Here is a 14,766-nt window from a genome sequence, read left to right on the forward strand (position 1 = left end):
CACTACTGGAACAGACATATCCAGGCTAGAACCTTCTTCTCCTCTTTCTCTCCTTCTTTATCTACATTTAGCATTGACGGCATGGGAGTTTAGTTCAACTCATACTTCTGCTGAGCAGACATTCTGGAGGAGGGAGACCAGCAAGTCCAGGGTTGACAGCCTGTGTACTAGAATGTCAACTTCAGAAGAGTCCAGCTGATCTGCAGACCAAATTCCAGAACCCAGTCACCTTGTCACCCTGCTGATGATTACCAAGAATGATTCAAAGAAGTGATCCTTGGAAACAGAATGTTGCTCTGCATCCCACAAACCTATTGTAGCAGGACACTACAGTGTGCAAGGCCTCAGTGCCAAACGTTGCTTTGGCACAATGTTGCATGTGCCCACCACATTTGACAGGTCACCATGGTTAAGCCAAATTTGACAGAACTGTACCCTTGTAGTGATGAGACTCAAGTGTGTGCCTCCTCTGACCTGGATTACCTTTGCCAAGGAAATCAGCTGTCACAGTCCAAAGCAAAGTGCAAGCACACAGCAATGTAAAAGCAGCATAATGAGGAAATCATCCCTCAAGTGCAAAGCTGAGAATGCACCAGTTTGATGGTATAGATTTATCTATCAATATTTGGTGGAACAAGTCCAGGCAGGACATAAATTTATTTAGGAAGAACATTCAAGGAAAAAACAAAACCACCGGAATATATACATTGGAAGTATGAACTTCTGTGAAGTTTAGAATCATTTTTGCTGAATATCTTTACATGTAATGAGAGGGAAAAGACCAGAGGCAGGATCATTGTCTGGATCCGATCCTAGTTACATGCTCTTGAGAGAGACTTAGATGAAATTGTCTTGAGAAGTTATCAAGAGTGACGTAAGGGGTTGGGAATTAAATTAACTGAGTAGCCGCTGTAAAAGCAACATGTAGGACAGTGAAAGATTTAGGAACGCGTTGAATGACAATGTTTGCTTAAAAGGCAGAGAACAATATCAATCAGAAGGCTGTCTGTGACTTCATGAAGCTTCTTCTTCATTAATAGGGAGGAACTCATTAAGACAAAATGAAAAGGAGTGACTTCCTTCTAAGGTACCTTGATATTATACCTTACACTGAACTTTCATTCTATGATGATGGTGACCATGCAGGCTCAAAGCACTTTCTAGATCATTGACTGATGTGTTGCTTTTGGATGACCCTTGTGACGAAAGAAGGAGTTTAACAGACAAACTTGCAAAATATTTATACTAAGTATGAATATTTATGCTCTGAGGACTGGATAAAATAGAAAATCCAGTTTAGACAACATACAAAATGTCCTGGAAATGTAATGCATTAAAACTATTTTAAAATTAAATATTTACCCAGATCCTTAATGAGTGATAATGCTTCCCATGATATAAATGCTCCACCACCATCATCCATAGCTCCCTGCCCAACGTCCCAGCTGTCCAGATGTCCACTGACCAATACAATCTGGAAAACCAATTATGAGAAAACACATCTACATGAAAACACTGAATCAGAAAAGTCAGTTCAGCATTTTAGCATTTTAATGATTTTGTAATAAATTTGGCTTTTTAGTTTAGAACGAGAGGAAGGAAACATTTCAAATAAAACTAAAACATCGTCCTCTAGTCACTGAATATAAATCTGGGATGACCAAATGCATCCTACTGCTTCAAACCACTGCCTAAATCAAACTAGATATGCTGTGCGAAATGTTTAAATTAAAGGTTTTGTCTTGTACATTAACAAAGTGCATACTTGCCAGAGATACAGGACTACTACATTGCAGAATGGTGAAAATTTCTTTCATATTCCAGCTGTTTAAGCCCTTAGGCATGAAATTTTATTAACCCTATTTTTTGGTGCATAAGGAAGAAATATGAACTTAGACTGAAGTGTTCCCAGACAGAGGTTGTTGTTTTATTATATATCTATGGTACTTGTCACAGAGGACCTCTAATTTATTACTGGATCCCCTATATGCTACAACAATGACAAGGTATTTTATCGTTCCATTAGTCATAAGGATATTTTAAATTAAAAACAACATGGTAGAAAGTCCCAGATGGGTTTTCTGAAAAGAAAGTTTTGTGGCTACAGTATAGTAGTATACGTATCTCCAGAAACACCCACTTTCAGACCTGAACTCTTCAAATGTCAGCAAGCAGCATCAGACCAATACCGGAAGTGAGACAGTTCCCTACCTGGTCCTGAACCTGTAGGGCTGATGGATCTAGGATTGCAATGGAGAGGTCAAGGAAGGACGAGAACTCTGAGCTGAGCAGGCAGTGTGGTAAAATGATGCAATAGGACAAAAACAAGAGCAGGGAGCCACTGCAGTGCCCCAGGAATCTTTGAAGAACTGGTACCAGTAAAGAGTGCCCTTGGGATAGGGTGGAAGCATCCAACCCATGACAGCTCAGCACTGAGGAAAAACTGAAGGAGACCCTGGAGCATCTGCCTGTGTCCTGCCCAGAACTGGCCATAAATGAAGGGATGCTTCCTGTTCTCTGGTGGGCTAATGTCAAACAGGTCTCAGAATTGTGGGATCTAGAAAAAGGTGAAAAATACTCAATCCTCCTGCCACCTTCTTTTCCTTAAGGGATGAGAATCTCCTGGCGTATCATCTCAGCTTTCATTCATCACAGGACAACTACTCTAGCACTAAAAATGGGAACATAATGAGTTTTTCCTATTATCACCCCTGGAGGGTGAGAGCCTATGCTGTCAAGCATGCAGCTAACATTGCAAGGAACTAACTTGGGGCCCAAGCACGAAGATCTCTATTTTCCCTTTCACATGAGAGAAATCTTAGTATGTTTTCACTGGTTATTAAAAATAATGGACAAACAGATCATGGTAAGACAAAAAGCATCAAGTGCTCATCAAACAACCGTGTTTTTTCATGCAACCAAATACGAACTCAGGTAACACAACTAAAAGGCCCCTTTGTATTAAACAAGGGCCATGATAAATTACTAGTCATACCCATTGTATTGCCATATGTCCAACCAGAATGCACCAAACCCCTTTAAATTTATAAAATACACTATGAAATGTTTATTAATGTGTGTATTACAAAAACCAGAAGTGTCATGCCTTAGAAGCTGGAAAAGCTTGTGATCAAAATCTGAAGAGCAGCTTACTCTTTCCTTCTTAGATGTTTCAACTCTCTTTTCTGTTTATCCAGCCTTAACTCAACATGTGCTTGCTTTCTAGCACAGACTGATTTTCTTGGTAGTAGACAGACATGCTGCAGCCTTTATTCCAAAACCTCCCCTCCTTCAAAAACACTTAAATTTTGATGGCAGACCCTTCTGTAAAAGCCTTAGATTTACTCAGGAGGTATTCCTGCAATTTAATGTCATGATTCTCCCAGGCCCGGCGTGAAAGTCTGCAAATAGCACGTTTTCCAGGGATGCTGCCCTGCAGTAGAAGTACTTAATCTGCAGCAGCCCTCTGCTACAATAACAACATAGCTTGCAACCAGATAATCTAAGAAAAGCCATGCCAGCTTTGGAGGTAGAAACCTTTCTGAAATGAGAACGGAAAATAAGTGCTCACTGCAGTACTCCTTGCTCTTTTTGTTTTCTTATAAGGGAGGACTAAGCACACACATGCACATGCTTGCAGGTGGTGAGGGCAATGCATGAATGAGCTCTGCTTTGAGTTCATTCATGCACATGCAGCCCCACTGCAACCTGCCTAGGGAGGACAGAGCTCAAACACCACCACCCTTTGCAGCCGACTGATGCAGACTCATTACTGTCCACTCAATAAGGAACTTGCAAATAATAATAATTATAAAAAAAGAACAGAAAAGGCTCTGAGTGAAAGCACAACTGTCTGTGGTATACAGGACGTCTATTCCACAACTTCAAAATTGACATGTGGTTTGTTTGTTCTTAAAGGAAAAATTGGTTTTACGAAGATAACTATTCACTCTCCTGGGAAACAGAGCTTCAAGCTGAAGTGAATTATTTAGAACAAGTTTCTAAACTCATTCAGAGAGAACCAAGTTTACAGCAGAAGCGATGCCTTGTCTTTAGCAGTGAAAGAAGACCTCACTAATGCTGTTCCCTGGCAGCAATCTCAACATGAGCGTCTGAGAGGGAATTAGTCCTCATTTCTGTGAAACAACACATATTGCAACAGCAGGAAATTCTGAATCAGAAGGTGGTGGTGTAATCCCATTTGGGGTTACAGACTTCAATCATAAAGCATCTTTACCAGCCCCAGAACATTACACCAAAACAGATCAAGGTTCAAGTGGATTGAGAAACTCAGATAATTTTATGGATGAACCTTTACTTAAATTTACTTAAGCTGATGCCAAGAGCAATTACATAAATACAACCAATGTAGTTCTATGTGAAAGTTTTTTCAAAACAGTTGTTTTTTTTAAACTATCATGCTTTTGTAGCAGCTGCTAAAATGAAAGTTTCAGTGATCCTGCTGATATCTAGCCATAGATATTCTTAAAATAAGACACAGTCATAAAATAACAAAACCACTATGTTTGTCTTGGTCTTTAAGTAGATACAATGTGTCTGGGCAATGAACGGAAATATTTCTGAAATTCATTCTAAACCACTATATTATTTAAAATAATATTATAAAATAATAGTATTATAATTCTCTGTACAGGTGGGCTAATAACGAAGGCAGTTAAAGCTATCAAGGATGTACGATTATTGCATTTTCCACATTGCTTTCAAATCTGTTATGTGGTTCTCAGCTCCCAATCTACACATAGCCTAATCACATTTGCACAAAACATCCCTATAGGAACGTCAGCACATGCCAACAGAATGTAAGCACTGCAAAGCAATGTAAGTAAGTATATGTAAGTATAAGTTATTTGTTTTAAATATACAGAGAAACCACAAGCAACTGTATAGGACAGTACAAATAGAGCAATACATTTGCCAAACTGATCAAAAATAAATTTAGGATAAAACAGCTTGCATGCAATATGACAACTTAAGATTTGGCTTTCCTGCAGTGACACAGCTAAGAAATGCTATTCTAGACACAGTCCTGAGACTACACAACAGAAGTGAAACTGCAGGAAACATTTCAAATAGAAGATTCTATTTCCTTCTGCACCAGCATTATGACCTCTATTGGATGCCTTTAAGTCATGCCCAGCATTTCAATCAAGCATATTGAAATATTTTGAAATTTACATTATATTATATTTTATATATTTATATAAATATATATTTATATATTTTATACTTTAAACCCAAGAAGATTAGGAAGTGGAACCACCTATTCACATACATTTACATATGTCATGGAGTTATCCTTTTCTAAGCAGGATGTTTTTTGCCACTAAAAAATAATCTCCCATTCCATATATAGTCACATGTATTGCATTTGTTACGCAGTAACTTCATAAAATGTAGGTGAACTACCTTCTGCTTGGTTAGAGGGAATTTTAAGAAAAGTCTATTCCACTTTTAGTTAGTCTCCCTAATCTCACTTGCTCCTGTTGAAGTACAAGGCAAAGGCTTCTTTCTATGCAACATTAGAGATCATAAATAATAAACATTAGGAAAGAATTGTAAGCAACATTTTCAATCATAGAATTTAATCTAGAATAACATTTGTATCAAGTTGTGAAAACCAGCATGCAAAGTTATTTCATGTCACTGAGGTAGATGGTAATAGAAGAGTAATGAAGTCATCATTCCTCTTCATCATCAGTCATCATTCATCATTCACCTTCAAGAAGACTTCATCCTTGGAGGTTAGGGTTGGAGGTTAGGGTCCACAAAGTAGGACCTTTATTAATCGAATCTGGCTATCAACACATTCTCTTAGAAAAGCTTAGTAATAACTTTCATTATCCAAACCACTGAAAAGCATTTTTCCTTACATCCTCCTCCAGCAGACAGGGAAGATAAGGAGCACCTTAACTTGTGTGGAGAGGACAGAAAACTTAAACAAGGATCACATACACAGAGAATGGGATGACCAAGAACTAAACAGGATATTAGAACCAGATCAAGCATCTTTAGCTAGGACACATTCAAACTCCAAGTGTCTGTCTGCCAAAACTTCAAGCTAAAACAGTGAAGTGTTCTAGACTGTAACTCGAGTTCTTTTCAACTGCTTGTCCACATTTTCAGCCAAATACTGCCACGAGTTAGTCGTTTGCTCAGGCAACACAGGTCTACGGTGTTCCAGCCCAGTTCCCAGTTACCTGGAAACTCATGAAAAGCATTTCTATTCAAATTTTTGTGGTCCTTTTTCCTCCAGTTTGCTTCTAAATAGGTCCATCTTAAGCTCTAGGTACCACAATAAGGTCTTACATTATTTGACTGGATATTTTTTCTGCATGAATCCCCTCCCAGTGCATGGGATATTTGTACAATACTTAACTTACACATATGAACTCCACATACAGTTGATTTGTGTTTGGACCAGTATTAGAGGAAAACAGAAGTTAGATAAAAATTAGGATCCCCTATTCAATCCAATAAAAAAAATTGCCTATAAATTCTCTCCTTCCCCAGATACTCATTACTCTTTTTACTCACACAAACACTCTCTCACTTCACAATTTCCTATCTTCCCCACTCCCAAGCAAAATTTCTGATGCTAACTAAACCATGACTGAAAAATTCTTAATACCAGCTTCTCAGACAGAGGAACCCAGCACCAAATTCAGGCCTGTGCTCCTAAGCATAGGCAGTACATTTTGAGTAATCTACCCATTTGGATAGCAAGACAACTATGAACTGCCAGATGGCTTCAGTTTATAAGGATCTAAAGATTTTCTTCATTTCACTGTGTTAACAGCATGAGAACAAGGGAAAAGAGAAAGACAGCATATCATGTACCTAACTAGTGGGCAAATAAAACAGCTGGCAGGACTAAATTTAAGCCCATCATGCTTAACTTGCCTTCAAAACTATGATTAAACGAAGTCTTCATATATACAGATTTGTAAATTAAGAGTAGTAAATCTGGCATGGCAGTTTGAGGACATTTTAGCATCATCCGCAGTAGTGCTTGCAAATATGTTCTGGAAAATGGCAACACGAAGCAATATGCTTTTCTACTGCTTAACCAACTAGCAAAGCTGGCACTACTGTCCACAGTCACCTCCCTCTTTTAAAGTAATTCTTAGTCTGCAGACTGTATTCTCTTTCTCATTTTTAGGAAAAAGTTCTGTCATCTTAATGGCATAAAATTTTGGTGTGTAATTAGGTTTTTTGCCCTGACCCATTCTCTTCCCTACTCCACCTCAAACCTTTCTCCCTTCACCCACACAAATGACAAATTAAAGAGTTATCTATTCTTCCTACTTGATACCCCGTGTCCGGGCAGAACCACATTCCTGTATACAAACCAAAATCCCTCAAGTTTTAAAATACTTACAATAGTTATTTATTTGTATCATGCCATAAGATTTTATAAATCAGTCCCTTGGCTTTTCCATCAAAGGCCTTCTGAAATCTAAACAATCAGAACTTGTAATCCTATGTGCTGTAGCAGCACACAGACTGCAGCAAATGCATCACACATCATCCTTCTTTCTGGAATCCAACCCAGCTTTTCCAACAGCAGGATAGAGACTCAAATAAAATTTCTCAAGCACTGCATAATAAAGATAACCATTTAAATAGTTCTTGCAGGCATGCTGCATTTTGTATCTATACTACCATTATTTCAAGCTCAGCGTCTCAACATTCAGGGAAGACAAAACTGACGAAGTCGAGTGCCCATCAGCAACACAGCACTATATGGCATAGGATTAGAATTAGACTTACATGCAAGGTTAGATATATACATATATATATATATATATATATGTGTGTGTATTGGAATATAAACTCTCTTGTATTTAAAAATGTGCGGTTCATTACTACCAGAAAAAAATACTTTGTCCAGTTATGTTTGAACACAGTACTACTCTATTGGGTGTAATTCCATCAACTTCAACAGCTAAATTCAAGCACGGAGCTATATTAGAGATACTCAGTTGTAAAAAACACTTACTTGGTAAAAACTCTTCATAAAAGTCTACCCTGACCATTTCCCAAATATTTGTTTTGGGCTACAAATATGTGAAAAAAGATTTGTGAGTTTCTGCACTTGCCTTTAAGAAAACACTAACTGCCTCCAGTTAAACTGCAATTGGATTAAATCATGCCCTAAATGTAAATCAGGAACATTACCACATTTAGAAGATTTTATTTTGTATATATAAGAATATTTCTTCAAATTAGTTTTTAGCTTTGGTGTCCAAATAATATGACTTCACTTTTATTAGATTTCACGCACATTAGGAATGGTTCTCAAATAATCAGGCTAACTGTCTCAACTAATTTACAGTCCTAAAGATATAGTGAAGTTCAGAAAGAAAAAAATGATTAAAACAAAAACTGTCTTTTCTACTTAATATGCAGCGTAGTAAGTCTTCACTTCCAGGCTTCCGATTAAATGATAGATCTGCACATGAAACAGAAGTGACTCAGTCACACAAGAATCCAACCCTATTATTGCTAAAAAGCTGATTAACCTTCAAAGAGCCTCTGTGTCACAATATACAGTAAACTCTTTAAAGCTGAATCTCTACTTTGTAAAAGTGATTGAAAATAAAATGTTCTCGGAAAGTATTGCAACCAAACCTCCCTGTTTGAAGTGAATCTCAAAACCATTGCACAGTTAAATAGCATGGGCTGATATCATTTATGGTATATAGGACAGTGAAGGAGAAAATTAGTCTGAAAATAAGTTATTACTGATAAGGGAATTGTAGTAAAGGTAATGAGACATAGAAACTATATAAGCATTCAAAAGACAACCAAGTATTGAAATTACTACCATTTTCTTATTAAATGTTGGATTTCAAGACTTAGCATTTCCATATTTAAGCTCCCGAGAATCTTTCATTGCCTATTTCCTGAGCTGTAACATTTCAGAAGTAATACCACTCTTTAAAATACTGTATTTCAAAAATATTTTAATTTCTACATTTCAGCCCACCTTCTAGAGGTTTTAAGAGGAAAAATCATAACAATAACTACATCTAAACAAAACCAGGTATCACCGAAATATCACTTACCCTTGCATAAAGATGAGGATGTAGCTGCTATTTTTCTAGTTCAAAGATCAGCAAAGAATCTCTGCAAATGCCCCTATACAAAAGCTGAAACAGTGTCTGACCTGATATGCAGAGAGAAACAATCCTTTTTCTACACTGACCAAAGGAAGACTTCCCTTACACATGTAGTAGATTATTTGTGTATGAAGAAACAGATTATTTTATAATTTAGAGAGTCTTTGTATTTACAGATTTTTCACTTTAGGGATATATATGGCACTTCTACCACATTCTATATGGCTTCTACCACATTCCTACAGATCTAGCAACATTCACAAATGTTTTATCTTAGAAATTTGTTTTACCAGATATTAAAATTAATCTCAGATAAAATAAACATTAATGCCTAGTACTACTTCTTTCACTGAAGCATTTACAAAAACTGTCCTAATTGTACACTGTGATACTATGCACTACTGGCAACCATCACTTTCCAAAACTGTAGAAATGGTAGATTTTTCTCCAAAAAATTACAAAACTATTTTTTCCTCTCCAGAACTCTAGAGGACCCCTTAAGTCAGACCCCGTGCCCTGCTAGCACTGCCTTAGAGCACTCTGATGACCCAAAATGTCCTGAAAGCCATCCTGAGCAGCCACCTCTGAACTGTCCTCAAGAAAATGGATTTAATTTTACAAATCCCCCAAGAAGACTGCTAACGGAAGCAAGGCAAAACAACCCTTAGATGGTTATAATATCAGAGGACTATAAGAGAGGAGGATTCAAAACATAACATTTATGTCCCAGTGCCAGACACTGAGCATCGGAGAATACTTGAGGTTGGAAGGGGTCTCTGGGTGCTCATCAAGTTCCACACCCCGCTCACAGTAGGGTCAACTTAGATCTGATTGCTCAGAGTCTCGTGCAGTCGAGTTTTGAAAATTTCTAGAGATGGAGATGCCACAACCTCTCTGGACAAACTGTTTCAATGTTTGCTCTTAGGAAAATATTTTTCCTAATACCTATTATAACGTAAGATTTTTTAAAGTATGCCCTATTGAGCCCTCTCTGCAGCATTCAAAGGCAAACTGGATTTTGAATGCTGTCAGCTCACAAGCGTGCCTCGTAATTTTACACCTCCAGAAGCTTTTACTTGATTCATCACCACCAGCTGGACACAATGGAAATGAAATTCCTGCCTTTTACCACACCATTGTCCCTCACCATTATACATACTAAAAGGAGTGCTCATCACGTAATCAGTTCTCCCGAAACTGTCTCATCATCCCACTTCTATAGTCACAATGATCTATGAGAACTGGTGATGTCTCTTGTCCTCGCTCCTCTATAGCAGGGGGTGGCTCTACACCTTTCTGCTGTGATGGCAAAAACTTCCCACTCTCCAGCACTAAGTATTTTCATGGTCACAGATTGACAGGCCTGTGCTCACAGCTGCCACTCCAGCCTATGACAGAGGCTCTTCTGATGCTGTCCTCTTGCTCCACAAACCCACGGGTAGGCCAGGTTCTTGCCATTTCTTCCTCTGCTACATAAAGGATTTCACTGTGAAGCATGCTAAAACACTCCACTAGTCTTTCATATGGTTACTGTAACCCTTTTTTATTTCTATGTCTTATCCTACATTCCTGGCATCTGCACTAGTTTTTTCAGAATTTTGCTAAGATTATCTTTTTATTTGTCACAGTTTTTTTTAAGATTCTTATTATTCCTTACTATTTTTTTAATGTGTACATAACATTTTAATTTCTCTTTCCCATACTCATATTGCTTCTCTCTTAAACTGCAGAATTGTCCTGGTTTCAGCTGGGATAGAGTTAATTTTATTCCCAGTAGCTGGTATAGTGCTGTGTGCTGGATTTAGTATGAGCATAATGGTGATAACACACTGATGTTTTAGTTGTTGCTAAGTAGTGCTTACACCAGTCAAGGACTTTTCAGCTTCCCCTGCTCTGCCAGGGGCACAAGAAGCTGGGAGGGGGCACAGCCAGGACAGCTGACCCCAACTGGCCAAAGGGCTATGCCATACCATGCGACGTCATGCTCAGTATAGAAACTGGGGGAGTTGGCTGGGGAGTGGCAATCACTGCTTGGGGATGGGCTGGGCATCGGTCAGCAGGTGCTGAGCAACTGCATTGTGCATCACTTGTTTTGTACATTCTTTTATCATGATGATGATGATGATTATTATTATTATTGTTTTCTCTTCCTCTGCTGTCCTATTAAACTGTCTTTATCTCAACCCACAGGTTTTACTTTTTTTCCCGATTCTCTCCCCCATCCCACCGTGGGGCAGTGGGAGGGTGAGCAAGCAGCTGTGTGGTGCTTAGCTGCCGACTGGGGTTAAACCACGATAAGAATAAACTTCCCACCACAGCACTAACTTCACGCATTTCCAGAAGCGCAGCAACCCACTGGGGTGGGGTAGGAAGTTACTACAAAGTGATGACTGAAACACCAGCACATGCAGCATGGGGAACAGGCAGGAGAAACAGAGGTCTGCGTGCAGCTGCAGGGCTGCCATCTCCTTGAGATCCCAGAGGCATGGTGGGATGGCCTGCATGACCAGAGGGCTGCAAATGATGGATGCAGGCTCTTTAGGAAGGACAAGCTGGGAGGGTGATGAGGGGGAGTTGCTCGTTGTGTGAGAGAGCAGTGGCATCGCCTGGAGCTCTGCCTGGGGCCAGATGATGAGCCATTTGGGAACTTGTGGGTCAGGACTAGCAGGTGGACCCATGTGGGTGACACTGCGGTGTATCTGCTTCAGATAGCCCTTGAAGAGGAAGAAGCAGATGAGGCCTTCTTCAGACAAACACAAGAAGCCCCAGGTTTGCAGGCCCTCGTCCTCATGGGGCACTTTAACCATCCCGATACCTGCTGGAGGGACAACACAGCAGGGCACAAACAATCCAGGAGGTCTCTGGAGTACATTGATGACAACTTCCTCACAGAGGTGATCGAGGAACCCATGAGGGAGATGCTCCGCTGGACCTGATACTTACAAAGAAGGAAGAACTGGTTGGGAATGTGAAGGTCTGCAGTGAACATAAGATGGTGGAGTTCAGGATCCTGAGAGGAAGGAGCAAGGCAAATGGCACGGCATCAGCCCTGGACACCAGGAAAGTAGAGTTTAGCCTGTTCAAGGACCTTGTTGTAAGAAGTCTATGGGAGATAGTCCTGGAGAGAAAAAGGGTCCAGGAGAGCTGGCTGATTTTCAAGGGTCAGGCTGGGGCTGACCGGCTAGAAATCAGCTTGGTAGAGAAGGAGCTTGGGGTCCTCGTGGACAACTAGTTGACCATGACCCAGCAATGCGCCTGTGCCATAAACAAGGCCAACAGCCCCGCAGGCTGCATCAGGCAGAGTGTTGCCAGCAGGTCAAGGGAGGTGATCCTTTCCCTCCACTCAGCACTGGTGAGACACATCTGGGTGCTGTGTCTAGCTCTGGGCTCCCCAGAACAAGAGAGACATGAATATACTGGAACAAGCCAAGCGCCACAGAGATGATCAAGAGACTGAAGCATCTGACAGAGCTGGGACTGGAGAAGAAAAGGCTCAGGCGATCTCATCAATGTGTATAAATACCTGATGGCGGATGTACAGAAGATGGAGCCAAACTCTTCACAGTAGTGCCCACTGAGAGAACAAGAGGCAACAGGCACAAACTGAAATACAAGAAATTCATTTAGAAATAAGAATTTTTTTTTTTTATTACAAGGGTTGTAGAACACTGGAACTGCTACCTAGAGAGGCTGTGGGGTCTCCATCCTTGGAGATATTCAACACCCAAGTGCTATGCAACCTGCTCTAGTTGACCTGGCCTTGAGCACAGGGTTGGACTACGTGATCTCCAGAGGTCTCTCTTTGTAATTATGACAGTGATTCCAGAATGAATAATTCAAATTTTCTTCTGACTCTATAAATAATCCACATTTCTTTTGGCTCTGAAAATTTCATTAAAGAGACCCAAAAGGCAGAACACAACTTGGAAATCAATTCTGCCAAACCCAAGTATGTCCTTCAAGATCCAGACAGCTAAAGTACAACTGTAATCTTCAATATAGTATTTTACTGGCACAAGATAAAAGACCTCTTTTCTACTTAGGGCAGTCAAAATCACGGTAAAAATTAAAGTTGGTATGAAATCCGTTTTATGGAATCATTTGCAATTTTTGTCTAATAGTTTTATGAACTGATGCAAGAACCCACGGAAACAGGACATTATTCAGTTTGCAACATGAAAAAAAGTCTTTATCTTACAATATGTAAAGCAATTCTTTTAGGGTCGGTGTATGAGATGTCTTCAAAGTCTCAACATCATTTTCAGATTACAATTCTTCTTTCACCAATTATAGTCCCTTCGGTTTCTTTTAGTTTCTGATAATTAAAACAGCGTTTCTATTGAGGCTTAAATGTGGACTTAGAAAATCATTAATTTCTCATTTCTAAATTCAAATTAGTTAATTATATTGTATTGATCTCTTTATCAGTAAAATGGGACTAAACAACTGTTTATTATGTAGGGATATAGTGAAGATTAACATGTATTCCTATATTTATGACAGCATTCATGGAAAATACTAAGAAGTGGACACTCAAAGTCCCTGTCCTATGTTGAAATTACTGGAGCTGTATCTCCTTACACAAACAAAAACTCAGTCCACAATTTCTAGTACCTGTGCACAGCACCACAGAAACAGAAGAGTCGTACTCACAGAGACACAGCTAAGTACTTGTAAGTAACACTGACCGATTTCCCTGCTCAGTTCCCATTAGTGTATCTCAAAAACCTGGAGTTTTGATACAAAGTGATAGCTCACCCTTCATGTTTATCTGTCCTTGATTTCTTTGTTTATATACTATTGTGAAACTCAAAGTCTGTTTGACTCAAGTTTTCACCAAGATGGAGAAGAGACTGCTTTATCAAACTCAAACAATTCCTGTAAAAGACCAGGTCAGACAACTGTTGTCAGGGTGATTCCTAGGGTGGAATTTCTGCTCAAAGTCAAAAGAGATTTGGTTTATTGGAACCAGTAATGCAAGGGCTCTGGAATGCATTTGGAGTGCAGGGGACTTCGGAAAACCTGGTGCAAAGTACATCTGTAGCAAAGCAGGAAAAAATGGACTTCTAGACGTTTGGCATAGCACAAGGCTGGAAAGCAGTTCAGGTGCATGAGTTGTCTGGACAGTGTATGGCTACTGCCTGTTGTCATCTTTTAATACGTGCTCATGCCAGGCATAAGCCAGTGTTTCCCTTGCACAGAACAGGCAGCAGATGGGTAACTCATAGCTCTGGACAACCCCTGGAGACAGGTGAAAAACAAGTCAACTGCAGTAACAGAAAGGGAGGAGATATACAAGTCCCTTGTCCTGCCTCTTTCCAAAATCATGGTGTGATTACCACAAGCAGGGATACCATAAAATGGAAGTTATCTCATTTGGAACTGGTCCAGCTCGTGTGAAACATTTGAGTATTCATTGCAAGGGACATACAGAGTGATTATCGCACTCATCCTGAAAGTGGGAGAGATGTCCTCATGGCCGCACTCTGGAATCAAGCCAAGCCGTGCTTTGCATAATGGTCTCCATCTCCCCCCTATTAAGCACCTCAGGAATGGCTGCAGGTTGGTATCATCTCTGACATTTTCACAGGCACAAATTTCTTCATGTCCTCCATAGCATGGG

The 14,766-nt window shown here is 39.7% G+C and overlaps 1 protein-coding gene across 5 annotated transcripts in view; it reads right to left on the minus strand.

Annotated features, from left to right (window-relative positions):
- Positions 1-14,766, minus strand: part of CPQ (carboxypeptidase Q) — a 166,469-nt gene that overhangs the window by 56,852 nt on the left and 94,851 nt on the right. For all 5 annotated transcript variants that reach the window (XM_072851188.1, XM_072851192.1, XM_072851190.1 and 2 more), the window contains one exon: positions 1,363-1,474. In XM_072851188.1, coding sequence (XP_072707289.1) covers positions 1,363-1,474 — 112 coding nt within the window. The remainder of the gene's footprint in view (positions 1-1,362; positions 1,475-14,766) is intronic.

This window comes from Ciconia boyciana, chromosome 2 (genome assembly GCF_034638445.1).
Source record: "Ciconia boyciana chromosome 2, ASM3463844v1, whole genome shotgun sequence".
NCBI lineage: Eukaryota > Metazoa > Chordata > Aves > Ciconiiformes > Ciconiidae > Ciconia > Ciconia boyciana.